The sequence below is a fragment of the Anticarsia gemmatalis genome, chromosome 17 (assembly GCF_050436995.1).
Source record: "Anticarsia gemmatalis isolate Benzon Research Colony breed Stoneville strain chromosome 17, ilAntGemm2 primary, whole genome shotgun sequence".
Classification (NCBI taxonomy): Eukaryota; Metazoa; Arthropoda; class Insecta; order Lepidoptera; family Erebidae; genus Anticarsia; species Anticarsia gemmatalis.
In genome coordinates, this window is record NC_134761.1 from 3,129,089 (window position 1) to 3,147,884 (window position 18,796).

The 18,796-nt window shown below is 36.6% G+C and overlaps 2 protein-coding genes across 3 annotated transcripts; one reads left to right on the forward strand and one right to left on the reverse strand.

The window, feature by feature from the left end:
• Positions 1–833: 833 nt before the first annotated feature.
• casp (Fas associated factor casp) lies at positions 834–14,337 on the forward strand. 2 transcript variants are annotated; one of them, XM_076125645.1, is made up of 17 exons: positions 834–962; positions 1,371–1,439; positions 2,909–3,035; positions 3,893–4,018; positions 4,526–4,697; positions 5,086–5,230; positions 5,483–5,608; positions 6,256–6,291; positions 6,809–6,929; positions 7,221–7,366; positions 7,727–7,881; positions 8,424–8,560; positions 10,920–11,082; positions 11,189–11,285; positions 11,587–11,721; positions 12,236–12,313; positions 12,511–14,337. In XM_076125645.1, the coding sequence occupies exons 1-17, from the start codon at positions 924–926 to the stop codon at positions 12,589–12,591; spliced, it is 1,953 nt and encodes a 650-aa protein (XP_075981760.1). In that variant the 5' UTR covers positions 834–923; the 3' UTR covers positions 12,592–14,337. The 2 variants fall into 2 exon arrangements, with proteins under 2 accessions (XP_075981760.1, XP_075981761.1); XM_076125646.1 differs by lacking the exon at positions 6,256–6,291.
• LOC142980279 (ionotropic receptor 75a-like) lies at positions 14,333–18,758 on the reverse strand. Its single transcript, XM_076125647.1, has 6 exons — positions 17,631–18,758; positions 17,239–17,406; positions 16,710–16,930; positions 16,149–16,360; positions 15,464–15,735; positions 14,333–15,065 (listed from the first exon to the last, which is right to left on the reverse strand). The coding sequence occupies exons 1-6, from the start codon at positions 18,326–18,328 to the stop codon at positions 14,828–14,830; spliced, it is 1,809 nt and encodes a 602-aa protein (XP_075981762.1). The 5' UTR covers positions 18,329–18,758; the 3' UTR covers positions 14,333–14,827.
• Between the last annotated feature and the right edge of the window lie 38 nt (positions 18,759–18,796).

Genomic DNA, 18,796 nt, shown 5'->3' on the forward strand with positions numbered 1-18,796 from the left:
TAAAAGCCGGTTTTAAAAATTCATGTTTTAAAAGCCGGTTTATGGTAATTAATTTTAAAATAAACCTTTAAACATCTTAAAACTAATAAACATTAGAAATCGCTAGAGAATACGTTTATTTTGTCATTTATGGATGGCTCGATGGTTAATGTATTGATCTTCAAGTCGAATGTTCGCCAGTTCGAATCCAATCGATTACTTCATTCCTATTCTTTTATTACCTAAACCTTTTAACATATGTAGGTAGAATAATGGTATAGGTAGGTTTCTATCTTTCTTTTCTATCTAGGATGGATGTATAAGGATGCTCACACTACTCACACACACCACATTACTTATAGATAGTTACCTACTAGGTTTGTACTAGATTGCCTATAACATACCTACATACATAATATCACTCCTTATTTATACATGAAGGTGTAGACAGAGGTGTTCTAAATACACCCGAGTTTCGTCATTTAGTTTAGTCCCATGTAATGAAAGTGCGAGCGAGTGTATACAGTTTGAAATTCACCAATAAAATATCATAATGACTGTACCAGATACTATGCATCTCCAAACAGTTTTTATGATGTATTAATAATTTACGAGCAGCTCCGAAAATCTTCATCTGCAAAACCTTTCAACTCAGTTAAAAATATTAAATGTCCTTTCAGTCGACTCTAAAACCTTAATCTCCAATACAGTTAACTCTTTAGAGCAGATATTATTATATATTTATACGATTCAAGAATATTTTCTTATCTCGTTTTGATTTCCTTCATAGACTCTAATTAAATGAAGATTATAATCTGTGGTAAAACACGATTTTATTTTTAACGCTGGCAATTAATTTCGTCATAGTATGTCTATGGCCAATGTTTGAGTGATTTGTCGCAATCGCAAATGTCATAGTATTTTTTGAGCTCAATAATATCGGGATGGCAGAAAATAGAGAAGAAATTCTAGCAAATTTTCAGGTAAGAGTGCAATTATCAATGAATATTATAAAGATAGTGTTTAGCATCACTCAATAGAGTGTAGAAAAGGTTATGTAGAGAATAACAACAGTGACTCTTATTTCTTCTTTATCTCTTTGTGCTGTGGTCTTATCGAAGTATTTCAAGTTTTTCTCAAATTTTCTTCGGCTATTTGATACATCTACATGAGTCTTTTGAATGTGAATCATGCTGATGACACGTGTTTTACGATAGAAGTTTAGTCTTCATTGTTTCTTTGTGCCTTGTGAGTGTAACTTCCTTGAAGCTACTAAGCTACAAGGTAAACCTTGTGGTCGATGTTTACTGCGTTCCACAAATGCATAGTATATCTAATTAGGGCAATAGCAACTATTACTATGTGTATATTTATGAGTAAAAATGTTTTAGGGTATAACAGCCATAGAAAATGTTGCAGAAGCTATATATCACCTAGAAGAAGCAAATTGGGATTTACTTGTAAGTATTATTGTACTTTCTTATTGCTAAAAAAATTCTGCAGTATTCATATTGTTAAAAATATAAATATAAAATGTATTTTATAAAAAATATTGTGTATAGAAATGATATTATTGTCTGTGCTCATATTTTGTTTATGTGTGTGTTGTCTATGTGTAATTACTTTTTTTTTTCAAATAATAACAAAACTCCTTTGTTAACTTCTGCCTATAAAACAGGATTGGATCTAAACACACTGATTAGATTAGAATCTAACATAAACTTGATTTTAATAGTTGTATTTATAAAGTTTAATGGCTTTGTGTATACAAAACTGCATGTCATTCTCTACACATGTACAAGGATCTATTATTTCACAACATTATTATGCATTAAAAAACTATTCTGCTCATACATTCAGTACAGTCATTGTGATATTGAAAAATAAAATCAATTTGAGTTAGCAACTACATACCAAGTCATCTTTATCTTAAATTTGAACAATGTGCAAATAACTCTACTGTAAATGTATTTTCTATAAATGATTATTAGCCACCAAGATCAAAATTATAATGAAAATGAGCTACATTAATCATCATTACTCATTAAACTCAAGTAATTACTTAAAATTGTCTTGCATGTTCATAATGAGATTGTTTAATCTAGACAGTCAATCTATACTTGTATTATAAACATAAAAACCGATTTATTGTACATTAGCTTTGGCTAAGCTTACTCTGCTAAACCGCTGTTCATATTTTGAAAAAAATTTATATTGAGATATTCAAAGTCAGTTAGGTATATACAAACTTTTTTTTTAAATCTATCCCTATGTTGTAAATGCTTCTCTGCCAGCTAGTGCCTCTATAAATCTATTATATTATAAAACACTTATGCTTTAAGAGGTCATCCTTTAACCTTTTTCAGACAAAGGCTGTTACAAAAACTGTGATCAAAAAAGTTTTCGGAATTGTAATGAGTAATCTTACATTAGTCATCAAATTAAAAAAAAATTAAGAAGAAATATTCATGAAATTGTGCAATATAAGCTGTATTGATCATCATCATAATGTCTTAGTTAGGGTTTCAAATTGTCTTTTTTGATGATTAGGCATTCAAGACTTACCTATAGATAATTTTTATCTTAGTTATCATTTACCAAACACTACAATGATTGACTACATTTCAGGCTTTTTAATTGTCAAAGTCCTCTTATTCATCTAATACTAAGGAATATGTAGCTCTATCTATTAAAAAAAATGCCTATTCATATTTCATAATCACACATACTATATTTAAGAGGAACATAATCAGAGAGAGAGTCTTCTGGGATACCCCAGTATGAAGCAATGAGTTCATCACTTTTACAAACCGAAACCACCTAGGTTATTCCTGCTACAGTGACATTTGAATTGTATCAAATAATTTTCTGTAAGCCCATATTACTTGAAAGCTCTGACATTTTTGCTGATAGATTGTTGTGTGCGTAGGGAGCCATCAACCGAGTGATGCCGCAGGACGGCAACTCATCGGCGGCGGCGGCCAGCAATGACACTCACGACATTGAGATGATCGACGATGATATATCTGTGATAACTCCAAAAACTCACCCACCAGGTATGAAACAATTACATTTTTGACTAGATTTTATATATGTACTAGTTTTTATCCGCGACCTCGTCCGCTATTTTCCCTTGAGAATGCGTCATTTTCCCGGGGTAAAAAGTAGCCTATGTCCTTTCTCGAGTATCAAAATATCTCCAAACCAAATTTCATGCAAATTGGTTCAGTAGTTTAGGCGTGATTGAGTAACAGACAGACAGAGTTACTTTCGCAATTATAATATTAGTATGGATTTTATATGTATGTCCTACTATTTAAGACACTACTAGAATTTGTAGACTAAACGATATCTAGTCGATACTTCGCTATAATTAAATACAAATAGAAAATTAGCTTTTAAAATTGCTGGCGACATCTCCTTAGTCGGCGCGGTAACTCGCTTATTTGTCAAAGCCCCAACTGGTTGTAATGGTCTTCTGTGAAATTAATGAATCAGCACAAGATTTAGATATTACTTTCTACTGTGAATCATAGTTAATGGATTATACAGAGAAATATGTATGTAGCAGTCTACTAATGAATATAACAAGCTTTTAGTAGACTGCTATATCAATTAAATTTTCTATAATTATTTTTGTCCTTATTCATTTTATATACTACCATATGAATCAATCGCCCAGTTTAATTCATAAATGTGTTTTTCTAATTTAAAACACTCAAACTGTAAAAGGCCTATTAGTGTATATCAGTGGCCAAATATAAGAAACTTAATATTTTAATTTATATTTAAAGATCATTGTGATTTGTGGATCATGAAAATACTCAACCGAACCGACATTCGCTATGTGTATAATATACCCATATTTGAGATAATAATTTACATATTGATGTTATATTTTGTTGTTTGGCAGACCGAGAAGATGGTACACAAGCATCAACCTCATCGCCTAAATATAATTCCATTGATTTGGTAGAACTACAAGTTCACTGTAATAATAAGATACATGAAATCAAAATATCTGGAGCAGCTACAGTCAGTAAGTATTATACTTTTACTCTAACACCTTTCTTCGTAAGTAATCAGAAATAGATTTAAATAGGTCAAAGATAATCATGAATGCCTTCATCATAGACATTTACCAAACAGGATTTATTGCTATAAGTGTAACACTAATGCATACACTATCCACTCTGCCCTGTTTGTTACTGATTTGAGAAAATGGAGACCCTCTTCTCTCTTTGAACCGTACGTAGCGTAGAATACAAAGCAAGGCTGTCGCGGTTACGGTGACAGTATTGTGACACTTACGTCTACAGCTATGATGACAACGGTCAACTTGTCTCTCCTGACTGCAGTTGCCTATTCAAAACAAAGTTTGGTTTTGCTAGTCATCAAAGAGCTAACGCCAGGCAACATACATAGTCCGGGTCGCTATCATCGGATATAGTGAAGAGGATTATATTGTGACAACAATACTTACGTGATTATTTCACTTCTTATTCTATTATAACTCGCGCTGATTATAACTCTGTTTTCTCCACAGGTGATTTAAAGAAGCAGTTGGAGGTGATCTGCGGCGTGCCAGTATGTCGGCAACAGATCTCAGGTCTGGGCGGGTCGCGCGCCGTGCCCACCGCACAGCTACACACGCTGGCGCTGCCGCACAACGCCGTGCTCAGGCTCAAAGCCGCTGATACGGTTATGGCTGATGATGAGTGAGTTTATTACGCAAAATAGATTCTTCTACACTATGATACGCCTTACACCATAAATTTTAACTAACATACAAATTGACTAGAATGAAAAACTTCACTTAACTGTTTTATTTACAATGAGCTTTCTATAACACATTTTCTACCCAATATACTGTTTTTAATGATCGAAAAAAATACGTATAACAAACATTTACTCTCCGAAGCACACGCGTGTTTTATACAGGAGTCTTGTCGAGAACGAGATTTGTGTTATGTATTAGGTGTGTAATACAATGCACCTGCAACATTTTTTTTTTCTTTATCCTAATGCTTTTTTGGAACTTATCAAAACATATTGACCTGGTTTTCATACATGCTGCTTAACTTAACAGCCTTGTATCATTTCCAGAGTGGCAGAACGTTTAACACTGACGTACGCGTTGCACGTGAAGTGCGAGGACGAGGAGTACACGCTCAAGTACCCGGGCACCAAGACCGTGCAGGAGGTCAAGAACGACATCTACGCGCTCACAGACATACCCGTCAGGCATCAGGTACAGCTCTAGTAAAAAACCATACATTTTTTACTCACTGATAGTAACTTGATGTATTATTTTATTTAAGGGGATAAGATACATCGTGCGCGAGTCCAACTCGCACTTGGCCGTGAGTTTATCATTAACGGGGAAAAAAGTATTAAGAGAGGATCACAAACAGTACCATATTGCAACCTGAGGGGCCCCGTCTTGGTTTTCACCTTATCAATAACAAATTCATCAGAATATAATTGTCTCTTCTCCCGCCAGTCATGGACAGGCTGGCCCACAGTGACGGGGCTGGACGACACAGTGCTAGCGATGGTGGGGCTCGACCTGCCGCAGCACGAGCTCTCAGTCAAACGATCTACCACCAAGCAGAAGGAATACAAGAGGGTGAGTTTTTAAGCAGAATGGATGTGCATGCAAATATATATTTTTGTCTTATTGAGGTGGAGAGGAAAATGTTTTAGTAGTATATTAACCCTTTATAATATTAACGATCGGCCGCACGCGATTTTGTCCGCATAGACTTTAGTTTTTCCGTTTCCACATTTTTATTCAAAATCAAAATTTATGGGGGGTTTTAGGGGAGAATTTCCTAAATCTTCTCTTAGTGCTCCTCTACATTTCCTAAAAAATCTTCATACCAAATTTAAATTTTCTACGCTCAGTAGTTTCGGCTGTGCGTGGTCAATATCAGTCACTCAGTAACGAAAGAATTTATATATATTGATGACTACAGAGAAGTTTTATCTATATTTCATATTCTTTTATTGTCAATAAGCACTCTACAAATATACATATTTCTCCTTAACTTAGTCCATATTGTACTTTATAAGCTTAAAATAATCTTTGCTTGAACGTCAAACTAACATCAGTATTTACATTTATCAATCATCTCTTGATCATCCAAAGATCTCATATTATCGTCAGTCTTATTTTTATGGTAAAAGACCTCCCATGCTCAGAATGTTCGTGTTTGCTTGCTTGTATGTATGTATGTGGTGGTTGTTTACTAAGCACGTTGTTCTAACCTTCAGGTACCTGGACCGAGCACACGGCCCGGATCTGAATCGGTATGTGTTGCTTGCTTTCACTAACAAACACTTGAACACATGCTAGTAACTTTATGTGTGGCTTGCAGCTATATTCAGACCCACAGAGTCAATTGGCGCATGCTATACTTATAAGAAAATAGATCAAGGTCCCATTTCAGTCTGGTTTTGTTTTTATTTTAATCTAATTTTAAATGTGATCAATGATGTAATCTAGATCTTAAATAGATCTTGTTTCAATCGCATATACCTTCAATCGAAGGTAAAACGATGCTTGTGTACTTAAAAATGCTTAAACGGCAGTGGAATGACGTTAAAGGCCAGTTTCTTCATCAAAAGTAACAACCAAAGTATAGGGAAAGTGTACAAAAAGTCAGCCAAATTTGATTCTCCCATGAATTAAAAAAAATGCCTTTACATTAGATATCTATGAAGAAACTGGCCGTATGAAACCTGCCCGCTTATAACTGTGTTTTTATATTATTGTTACACAATTATTCGGTGATTTAGTAGTAAAAGTTGTGTGTATTTGTTACAGATAATAGTGGAGAGTTCGGACGACGAGAGTTCGGTGGAGGAGATAGAGGATATAACGGATGATTTCACAGGAGAACATGATATGTTCGACGTTGTGCAGTCTGAGAGACTGCAGCCACTAAGTAAGTACTTACTTTACGTGTGTATTCACAAAATATTCTGTATCTGTAGGGAGTCGACAATATTCATGCGAATCTGAATCACAAACGATTTCACGAAAGTTAGACTCGCAGTACAATGATGTCAAATATATTATACTCCTGATTGCCCATATGCTCTTAATTAGCTAAGCGCATATATGTACGTGTGTGTAAAAACGCTGTCTTATAGAAGTCATAAATTGTTTATTTAAGAGCAGAAAGTTTACCGTTCTACCGTAATATCTGTGATAACTAATATTTGTCGTGGTCTAGTGTCGGAGCACGTGGAGGACGAGGCGCTGGGCTGCATCGAGTTCGCGTCGCGGTTCCGCGCGCGCTACGGACCCAACACGCCCAACTTCTTCGAGGGCACGCTGCACGACGCCATCAAGGAGTCCTGTCTCAAACCTGCCAAAGAGGTAACATGACAACAAAATTACATACATAAAATAAAGACCTTTTTTCCGATAGGGCTAGGTAAAGACCAAATAACGCAATTATTTTTTTAAATCTTAATATTATGGCATTGTAAAATCCGAACCCAGTGCTTCATTTCAAGTATGTTTACTATAAGAAATAGTGAGTATATGGAGGATGGGCTTTGTTATTTAAAAGTTGGTGTCACCTTACATTCTGAATAAAATCGTCCAAAATGTCTCCATATCATTGCTTTGTAGGTCACTAAAACACCTTAATTGTTTTCTTAAAAATACTTTATATCCTCAAATACGCTATTACTAATTCCTGTACAATATTGCTAAACGCGTGTATTGTTCCAGAGAAAGTTACTAGGCGTGTACCTGCACCACGAGCAGTCGGTGCTGTCCAACGTGTTCTGCGCTCAGCTGCTGGGCTGCGAGGCCGTGCTGCAGACGCTGCAGGCCAACTTCGTCGTCTACGGCTGGGACCTCACTAACCCCGATAATAATAATATGTACGTTTACCTTTATACTAATTGTACACATTATAATAAAACCGGATTTTACTAGCCTGTAATTCTATTCTGGTGGAAAAACAAGTTTGCAGTTTGCACTTGCGAGTTAACGAAGTTATTAATGGGTCCGTTTCGCTCGAGGTGGAAACTGGGATTAAGATTCATTCACTGGGATTACTAACATTTTGAGCGAATAAATGAAAAAACTGTTTCTTAGTTACTTTTAGCATGTTGTTTTTTGTTTAAAGTTGAATATTACACTACGACTAGTAAAACAAATACATATTTCAGACAGATTCCTTTCACAACAAATACAACAAATTCATATTTTTTCGGCCATAAAATGTTTTATTGATGAAATTGATCTATATTTTGTATTCCAATAATCAATTTATTTTAATCATAAATATTATAATCTTAATTTTATCTTGAAAAACTGGGTAGCCTGAGCGTCAACAAGACTTAATTTACAATAACAACTCAAAAATGTCTTCATGTTTTTACGAATAAATATAATTTATTCCCAAAATCCTTTGTTGCAGGTTACTAACATCAGTCACGAACGCGCTAGGACCGGTCGCTAGTATGACGATACGCAGCATCCCAGTGGACCGGTTACCAGCCCTCGTGATCATCATGCGCGTCAGATCTAACACCGAGATATACTCCGTTATCAATGGTCAGTCTGACATTATCACTCACTTCACTAGATCATTCGTCAAGTGATTCAGTCCAAAAACAAAATCGCGATGTTTTCACGCTTTTTTTCGCGATTTAATGCTGTTTGTCGCGATATATTTTGCAGTCATTGTCCCGGTTCGTATTATGCGTGTTTTAGTTTTATTATTTGTTAGTCATTCAAGTTACATTTAGGATCTATTTTTACTTCGTCAGATAACTGTTTTTGAATAAATATTTATGCATTATTGGCATCATCTGTTAAATATGGAAATTTTCATTCGAATCAAGTTGTCTAACGATGTGAAACTCGGATTTTATTTTAGTTAAAAAGTTCGCTTTATTCTAATGTGGCATAAATACATTCTGCACCTTTCTGCAAGAATGCATTTTCCAGTTTTCAACAATATGAGTCCTCTATAAAATTTACTTTTGCCAGAAATAACTGCTAAAACACTTTAAATGTAGTCTATAAGAACATATTTTTGTCATGTGAATTGCTTGTGTCAGTGTTTCCACGCACAGCCTTAACACCGCGTATCGCTTCATTTTACAAAATGCACCGCGATTTTGTGTTTGGTCATTTTTATAAGAAACCCACATAAATTGCATCAAGTCCATTTTTAACATCATTTTATGATTTCAACCACTAAGGGCTGTAGCACACACGATAACGCACAATCATGCAATTTTATAGCTTTAAGCCACGTGCACACGTGAACTTACACTCTAAATAGAAGCCTAGTCCCGATCACTAAACGCTTTAAAATATTGACGTGTAAAAATCTATAGAAGACATTAACATTATTTCTTCCTAAAGATACCTTACAATGGTAAATGCTCTTTCAAATCGCAACGCAATCGCTTAACTTCGCGATTACAACGCAATCAAATGCTATCAATCGCCAAATATCGCGATACACAATCGCGTGTGCTATGGCGCTTATAGTCGCTTAATAAAATCCTTAACCTTTTCAAAACAGAATAACATGTCTATAAAAATAACATATAATTCATAACAATGACTACTTGTTGTTGATAAATCATTTTAACTTTTAACTGTGTATTTTAAAGCTGCCAACGGTAAGTTAATAACCTCATCATTTCGAAATGCTAAGTATTTTTTTGCATACTCATTTTATATTTATTGTTTTATTTAAAGTTTGTATTCTTGTTAATGTTCATTGTAGAAAGTGGTTAAGGTTGCTATATGGAGTCATTGTACAAATTATTATTTTATAAAATTATATTAAGATAACAAAAATCGTCTATTAGTTGTTGGTATTTTATACAAATTTAATTCATTTTTAACGTATAAATTAGAACATACAATAATTTCTCTAACACCAAATACTTCTTCTCTTTTGTTCTTAAGGTCATGACCAGACCATTATGCACGGAGTTTGCTATCAATTTCAACGTGGGGCAAATATTGTGTGGTCGTTCCGGGTGTCTTTGTATTCGTTGTTTGTAAAAGTTTTCACGGTATAAGATACTTTGAGCACAGAAACTCACTATAAAAAGCTTCTCTGCTGTGGTGGAATCAGAATTTTTCAAAGAATTAAATGTTTTTATGTCTCAATTTGAAAACGAATATAGCAACCCTACCAGCTGATTTTACTCACCCCCTAACAATTCGGGTTCGAACCCTTGACACACGCCTCTCACGTTTCTATCACGCGTGTGCTATCATTTTGTGTGTATCACCTAACTATCATTCACATACAACATCAAATAACCTTACATTTATAAAAAAAATATATTATCTCGCACTTTGCGAGTCAAGGCCTCTTTCCTCAAACACAGGGCCTTAATATAAGCTTACAAGTAGCAAAAATAGATAAATAAATAAATAAAAATATGTATGATAACTGCTTACAAACGTTCGTAAAGTCACACTTACAAAGATGCATTGCACAATAAGCTTAAAGTTGAGGTGGCAGTGCTATCGGACAGAGTCCGTTTAGAGCTCTAATTGATACATGCATCTCCATAATATAACATTAATCGAGTGTGCCCAATTATGGCACATCTCCCGTACACACAACTCATTTACTAAAAGTTAGCGTGGCCTGCTAAAAAGCTGTCTAAATGTATGACTGGTAAATAACGCTGTTAGCAGGCACGTAGAAGGCACGAATGCAAGCGTGCAAACTTTAGAATGTTTGCTGCATTCAATAGGCGGCAGTCTCTACAAATTCTTTAATTAAGAAAATTGGGACGCAAAATGAGTTTGATTTATTTCCAAAGTTTTTACGTAGTTTATATTCTACTCGTAAGCTTATTATCCTGTGTTGTGAGCTACCCAGGCCAGCAATTAAGTTTGTAGGGTTAGATAATATCGTAAAGTACTGGTATAGGCAACGTTGGCGTGTCGGAGCTGCTGGGCGGGCTCGTGGAGGCCCTGGAGCGGTTCAGCGCGGCGCGGGACGACGAGGCAAGAATGGAGAGGGAGAGGGATGCCAGGCAGAGGGTCAAGAGGGAACAGGATGAGGCCTACCAGAGGAGTCTTGAGGCTGACAGGTGGGTACAAACAAAATGGCATTTTTTGTACAGATTTGTATTATTCTTGATTATTTGTGGTGTTTATGCGTATTTTTTGTATTAAATTTGTTGTTTTGTTCTTAAGAGCTAAAGAAGAAATAAAGAAACAACAAGAATTAGAAAGAAATCAAGAGTTAGAGAGAGCAGAGTCGGAAAGACTTATGGAGGAAGCGAAAAAGGAGGTAAGTCAATTATGATTTTTGTACTCGTTTTTAACAAAATATTTTATTCTAAGAAAACACTTATTACTGTTTGCAAATTTTCTTCGTGATAAGGTTTGCCTCGGAAAAAGTATCTGTTAAACAGGTTACAAAATATCACCCACATGTCATTCTACCGATAGCTGAAGAAGCTGCCTAAAGATGTTCGTTAACCTGGCATGTACATTGTACATGTCTATATGACGTATACGTACACGGATATATACGAACTTGTATTGAGTGTTGTTACATTTGTACGAATATAGTATGTTCTTTTCTGCAGGCGGAGCGCGAGACAGCGGCGCGGCGCGTGCCGGCCGAGCCGTGCGGTGGAGATGTAGCGAGGATCCGCGTGCGCCTGCCGCCGCCGCACCACGACTGTCTGGAGAGACGCTTCCACGCACACGACACACTCGCCGTACGTACTGCTCATTCAACACTACTCACTTATTACCCGAGGCGCCCATAGCCAGTTGCGCTCTCCGGTCGGTAAACGATCTGTGGGTTAAGCAAACCTTGGCGCGGTCATTCCATAGATGGGTGACTGCATAGTGATATTTAAACTGGGCGTCTCCGTGCTTCGGAGGGCACGTAAAAAGTCGGTCCCGCCCGGTTGTTGTAAGATAACAGTCGTTAAGCCACGTCAAAGGCCTTCGGGCGGCTTGAACAATTTTGACACTAGGTTGACCACTAACCATACGCTAAGAAGAAGAAGAAGACTTGTTACCCACGTTACCTTGAAGCTACCCTTAAATAATAATAACAATAAAACGAAACTAACGTAATATTCTACGTGAAACTATCGCTGGAAACGAAACATATCGATTATATTATAATTAACTTTCACAATTAAAAAATTACTAACATTGACTGAAATATTAACTAACTCGATCGTAATATTAATATTAATAGGTACATAATGTTTGTTGCAGGCGTTATTAGACTTCCTCGCGTCCAAAGGTTATCCTCAGGAACAGTATAAGGTCATCGCTAGCTGGCCTAGAAGAGACGTAAGTATACTTCAAACTACATGCGTACCCTCCACATAATGATGAACTCTTACCAAATTAAGATTAGTTTATCATCGTATAAAGTCATTATTATTTTTGTCTCAACTTATTTATTTACTTATGTCTTGTTTTCACTTGCTAACTTTATAGATATAGGACGTCATAGACGATTCACATAATCATGTGTTTATCAACAGCTCACAACGGAATCTCCGAGCAGTACACTGAAGGCGTTAAAGCTATACCCGCAAGAGACGGTGATGCTGGAGGAGCGGTGAAAGAGCCCCGCCCCCCGCGCCCCGCGCTCGCCCCGCCCCCTCACCTCCCCTCCCCCGCGACGCAACACACCCCCGCCCCCCGGCTACCCTCGACCTCCGCAGACTACGTGGCTGTATTGTAATCTCTATTTATAAGTATATAGGGAGTCTATCGCTGAGAATATTCGTATATAATGTAGCAATAAAAAGATTTTAATGTAGATTTTTCTTAACATGTAACAGTCATGTCAAATTTCACGTTGACAGATGCACTGTGCGTATTTCTACTGGTCCTATATTACATGCGAAAGTTCCCTGTGAGTGACTGAATGCTGTAATCCAATAACTTCATAGGTATTTCTACTTATTGGATTTAAGCAATACTTTTTCGATATACACGCATTCATAGATACGCAAATTGAATATACTACAGTGAATAAACTTCGTGTGACTATTTCGTAAGGGCTGGTACATATATAGCTATGTTAGGGCATAGCTTGTTTTTCTGTAGTTCATCCAAAGACCATAATAGCAGTTAAAATGCTCTTGGCTACTCTTCAACATGTGTGTGCTAGCCCTTATGTAATGTATTAAATTTTGATGTGAATTGTATGTTTTTCTTTGTGTGCGTAAAACACGAAGTTTAAATCCTGTAGTACATTACAATCTGCAATAGAAAATATTTAAGACTTTTATCTAAAAAACTCGCGTCGAGTCCACATAGTCTGCGGATGCTCGGCGCTAGTATATACATAAGACTAAATATAAATAACAAGTTCCGTTAGATAGTGCCTCGAGGCGACTTTCAATGACTTACTCCCGGCGAGGCGACCTCTCCCTCCCACAACACGTAGGGTTATGCACAAATATTCCGCGACACGAGGCATTTAATGAGGGCCAGGCTGCCTCGTCCGGAGTAACCAAACGACGCCAAACGTTCACTCACGTGTCCACGTTGTGGTTTATTTGTTAGCTAAATTATATACAACATACTTGTACCTCCAGACCGATGCGTCGTGCGCCTCGGAACGTGAATATTTACGCGTAAGTAAGTATTAGTTATTATAAACAATAATAACCACCGTTAGTACATGTATTTTATCTATAAATAAGGTGTTTATATTTTAAAATTGTCTTTACAAATATGTAGTTGATTTTTGTTGACGACAAGGATCGGTCTGGTCTCAAATGTTTTGTGAAATTTCTTCCATTCATGTCGATGTTTTGTATTGTTTGCTGTTATTATTTTATTGAAATTTGATTCTCGATGTACAAAATGTGTTTATGATGCGTTGCGGAAGGAGTTCTAGCTGCTTCGACAGGTCTTAGACTGACGTTGTATCAGTGCAGCGTATTCTCATTTATATTGATATATAAATGGCTATTAGCTTAATAATGTACATTGATTGACTGGGACGCAGGCGAAGTTTTGAACACAATGCTGTAAAACATCACAATTTGTCACAAAACATGAGAATATTTCTAAAGGAATATTATGAAGCACTTATCTGTACGTTGTGTTGAAAACGAGTCGTGTGTGGTCATGTACTGATGTTATGTACTGCTGAGTGCTGCGGCCGGCCGGCAGGTAGCCCGGCCGAGCGCAGTACGGTGTATTATATACTGATTATTAGTATAAATTATTATGAACGTGGATATCCGGACGGTTTTGGACGTTTGTATTTTTTTCACGAATCCACACAGGTATGTAACAGTGTACGCGAGGAACTTATGTACCCAAATAAATAAACAGATGGAAGATGATAAGCTTTTTTATTCACTACAATAATATAATTAAGTATTATAAAATTTACTAGCGGACCCGACAGACGTAACCGTTGTCCTGTCTACACGTCAAAAAACATTGTCCAGCGGACAAAATTGTGAATCTAAACCATTCTCAGATCCCCTTGAACACACACAAAAAAAATTATCAAAATCGGTCCAGTCGTTTAAGAGAAGTTCAGTGACATACACACTTACAGAAGAATTATATATATATAAAGATAGTAATATGCTAGTCTGTGCTGATGCCAAATTGAAAAACCGACTTAATAGAGCCATTCTTGCTTTCTTCTACTTTACTAGAAATTGGACTTAATAAAATCAAATTAGTCCTATAGTAAATAATAAAGCTAAGTCGCTATCTTATTTTTCATCGTAATAAAATATTTATTAATAGGCACACAATGTTTTACTAAAAATATTTTTTAGTTTAACCTTACTAAGATTCGATTGACAAATCCACCTAAAATATCTAAAGTCTAAACTGCAAAAGCGCTCTATTCTTCAAAATCCTGCTAAGTAAGACTTCGCCTAGGAATATGATCAAAGAGCACAGAATGCCGAAGGTCAGCGCGAGCAGTGGCGTGGAGAACTCGCGGATGTTGACGCTGAACACGCTCGCGTCGGGCGTGTGCGCGCACTCCGGCATCGGCACGTCTGTCACCGCCCTTATGCGGTGCAGGAGACCGGCCTCGTACATCTTACGGATACTAGAACATAAGGGAACTTATTATAGTTTTTTTTTAATAACTAAAAATCTGGTATGAATTTGGTTAGGTGTCGTAGATGAATTTTTAGATCAGTCCAACAACTGTAGTATCAGCTACGTTCCTCCTCTTAGGTTTTTTAAGAGAAAACAAAGTAAAGTACTTATGTCACGATTAAGTATTATAAAGACTGGGGTTTGGCTTCTGCGTCGAGCATATTTGAATTCGAAAATTCTTAGTAGGTATTTTCTGTATTGCCGCAATTTTAGCAATAAAGATATTTTAATTTCTTAAGAGTAGGTATCAATTATATTTTAAAAATAAACCTCCACTATTTGTCAAAATTTAAACATCACTTCTATAATCACATGCTTTTGCTACACATAGCTTTGACATCTTACCCGTAAGAAATATGTTCCTTATAAGGCGCATTCTTCCTTATAACAACTCCACACTTCTGCAACGGATACATCTGAACCATTTGCGTCTCACAGATCTCCCTCTCTTTGAACGTCTCCTTGATGACGGGGAAGGCCACAGAGGTGTCTATATGGAGGGCGAACCCTCCCTTCTTGACGAGAGCCATGCCGGTCTCGGGCGTGAAGAAGTTGTAGTGAGTGGATGTGTGGATCTTACGTTTGTACAGTTCTATCGCTACTGGGTCTGTTGTACGCTAGAAAATAAGAATAACTTGGTTTTAGTACGTAGATAAGTTAGGATTTGTTCATCACAAAAAATTCTGTAGCATTTTTATTTTAGGGGCAATATTACCATCAAGACTCGTATCAGTTTCTTCTAGTTTCCTACTACCGGCCTAAGATTGCTTTAGATAGTTACCTACCTGATTGAATTTAGTATTTCTGTGGATAAAGAATCGCACTGTGAAGGAAGCTTTTAAAATGAGCCCTATCCCTGATACGTAAGTACTTCTATTATACCTTTTAATGAGTAAGTACTTTCGTATTTTATGGCCACTCCGATTAAGTCTGTTACTAAGAAACTTAATAAGATTTATAACTATGTAAATACACCGATCAAAGTAGGCTAAGCGTACAGTCAAATATTATTTAAATCCCTACAACCTACCTTGAAATAGTCCATATTGTACACAATTTCATCTGCTCCGACCTTCAGGTCACTATCAAGCAGATCCTTCAAAGTCCTGATGTTCCTGGGCGGCTCCATCAACAGAGACGACACGATGGTAGCGTTGTAGTACTGGTACAGAGTGACCGCGTATACAAATGTGACGAATGTTGCTAACTTTACAGATGTTGACTCTCGACGGATGAACATACCTGTAGGAAGACGAGGCTATGGTCTTGATGGGAATAATAATATGTCGAAGACCATTGAATTGAAGGAGGTTTTAATATATACCTACCTAATTAGTGGCTAAGCAAACAATAAAACCTAACCGTAAGGCGCGATGAAATGCGCAAATTCATGTTTCACCGACACACAAAAGAGGTTCCATGACTTGTTGCGAAGACGATAGATGCTGACAGAGGCTATAGAACCCCACTGACTATCCCTACATACTTTGTAAAAGTAAGCAAGAAAAACAAATAGGTAAGTATTTATTAGTAAATAACTATGGCTAGTGATGAAAAATGTTGTGTAATTTTTATATAATGATCAACATACCTTGCTGACAAACCGCTCCCCAAATGACCAGTCCAGCGAGACTAAACGAGGAGTCCTGTCCATTCACCCGGTTGCCCTGCATCCGCAGCATGAGCCACGTGACCACGGCCGTCACCACCAGCAGCGCGACCACGCAACACCACACTATGTTGCTCAGTGGTCGCGTGTATATCTTGTAGAAACCGCCTGGATGCTTCGGGTGACGGAATATGAAACAATGCCTGAGGAAATGCGCAACTTATAGACACACGTTTCCGCTTAATTATAAGGTAAAGATGCAATTTAAAAACATTGAGTCCAGTCTGTATTAAAATCAGAATAAATTTGGAGTGTTTAAATTCCTGAAATAGTGTTTAAGTTCTTTATGAAAAACCACTAGTCTGCATGGCTAAGAACAAAATTTATTGCTTATAATGTTAGCTAGTTATAGTCCTGCGAGCTTTTTGGTGTTTTACAACTCTCTATAGATAATATAAATGAGTCTCATTATTTACATACGTAAAAACTATCGCTAGCTAATAAATGTTACCTAGACATCCAAACTTCCGATATGTAATGGACATTCTCCGCTCTATCAATTCGGAAGAAGCAGGGTGCACCTCCGATGTCAGCCATCCCGTGTCTCAACGCGCCCACCATACCATCGAACGAGCCGTTGCGCTGATAGCCCCAAGAACTTGAGCGGTGCATATCATAACTACAAGAAAAAAACCAATGAGATGGACATCTTACCACTTCAATTGTTCTGTTTTCGCTTCCCAGATCAATCAAGCCATCATTGGGACTTACTGTAGGACTATTTCTAGATGGCCGAAATCCAAGTTTGATAATTACAATGTATTATGTTCCCCTATCCATCATTACGACATGAGGTGTATCTTAAGAATCAGAAAACAGATTTAGGTATCTATTATTACTTACCTAATATTATACATGTCACGCATATATTTCAGTAAAATAAAAAACTTTATTCTATGCACAGTATCGACTTTGGTGCGTGCCTTTTCCAAATGCTGTTCAACTGTTTCATTGACGACCTTCGGTGTCGGTAATATGACCGTAGCCAGTCTGATTCTTAGGCCTTGCAAGTTTTTTCTATTACTTGCTTTAAGAAACAGGGAACCTCCTTTCCAGAAGCCCACTTTTACGACGTTGAACGTCCCATTAAAATGAAAACCAGTATTGTAGACTTCATACAAATCGATCCTTGAATAATTCGTCTTGTACGCTACTGTTACTTCTGAGTCAACCTGAATCGGGTAGTGAGATAAGATTTCCGTAGTTGTAGGCAGCATTTCAGAGAAAACAATGAACGAATAGTTTTGAAAGGATATCGTACTAGAATTTAAGACTGTGCTCCATCCTTCACAAGCACTATCTATTATAATCGCACTTCTTGTACGAAAATACGGCGACACGTTGTTTTTCGATTTGCCAATCTTAACTGTCGAAATCCGAATATCATGTTCATTGAACAACCTGTGTATATTATTAGTAACTTTATTATCGTAGCAATGAAACATTACTACATAGTTTAAATATTTGTGGTTCAAAATATCGATGACGAAGGGAATTTCTGCTATTGAGAACGTGATCAAAATATTATAAAGCAAATTCATATTGAACAGAACAGTCTAGTAGTTATTCAATAAATGAGTTCTGGTTAAAAACAAAGCGTTTACGCTTTTAGAAATATAACTGACAACAAAATGGGAGCAATTCTAATAAAATTACTCTTATTACTGTCAACAGTCGATTTGAATATTAAATGAACGCATTGAACCCGGTATCTATTGCTAATAGCCATCAAATTAATGTCAGCATTGTATTGACAAGAAGGAATAACTACAGGGTGTTCTAAAAATACGATACTACGCCGCGTCGTAAAGTACACACCGTTTTACGCCGTTGAAGGTTTGACAAACATTTGACCATATTAACTTCCCTAAACAATCGTAATCTACTAAACGACGAGCTTCATAAAGAAATCAGAGATTTTTGTTTGTGCTTTTTACTGTTAATACAAAGCCAGTTTATAGAGCACTCCGTGTAACATTTTCAATGTAAATAATTCCTCGATACTGACA

Coding starts and splice junctions, on each gene's coding strand:
- casp (XM_076125645.1), top strand. CDS start 924: ATGGCAGAAAATAGAGAAGAAATTCTAGCAAATTTTCAG. Junction 963..1,370: donor AAATTCTAGCAAATTTTCAG/GTAAGAGTGCAA, acceptor AAAATGTTTTAG/GGTATAACAGCCATAGAAAA. Junction 11,722..12,235: donor ACGCACACGACACACTCGCC/GTACGTACTGCT, acceptor TGTTTGTTGCAG/GCGTTATTAGACTTCCTCGC.
- LOC142980279 (XM_076125647.1), bottom strand. CDS start 18,328: ATGAATTTGCTTTATAATATTTTGATCACGTTCTCAATAGCAGAAATT. Junction 16,931..17,238: donor TCGGAAGTTTGGATGTCTAG/GTAACATTTATT, acceptor GCATTTCCTCAG/GCATTGTTTCATATTCCGTC. Junction 15,736..16,148: donor ACAATATGGACTATTTCAAG/GTAGGTTGTAGG, acceptor CTTATTTTCTAG/CGTACAACAGACCCAGTAGC.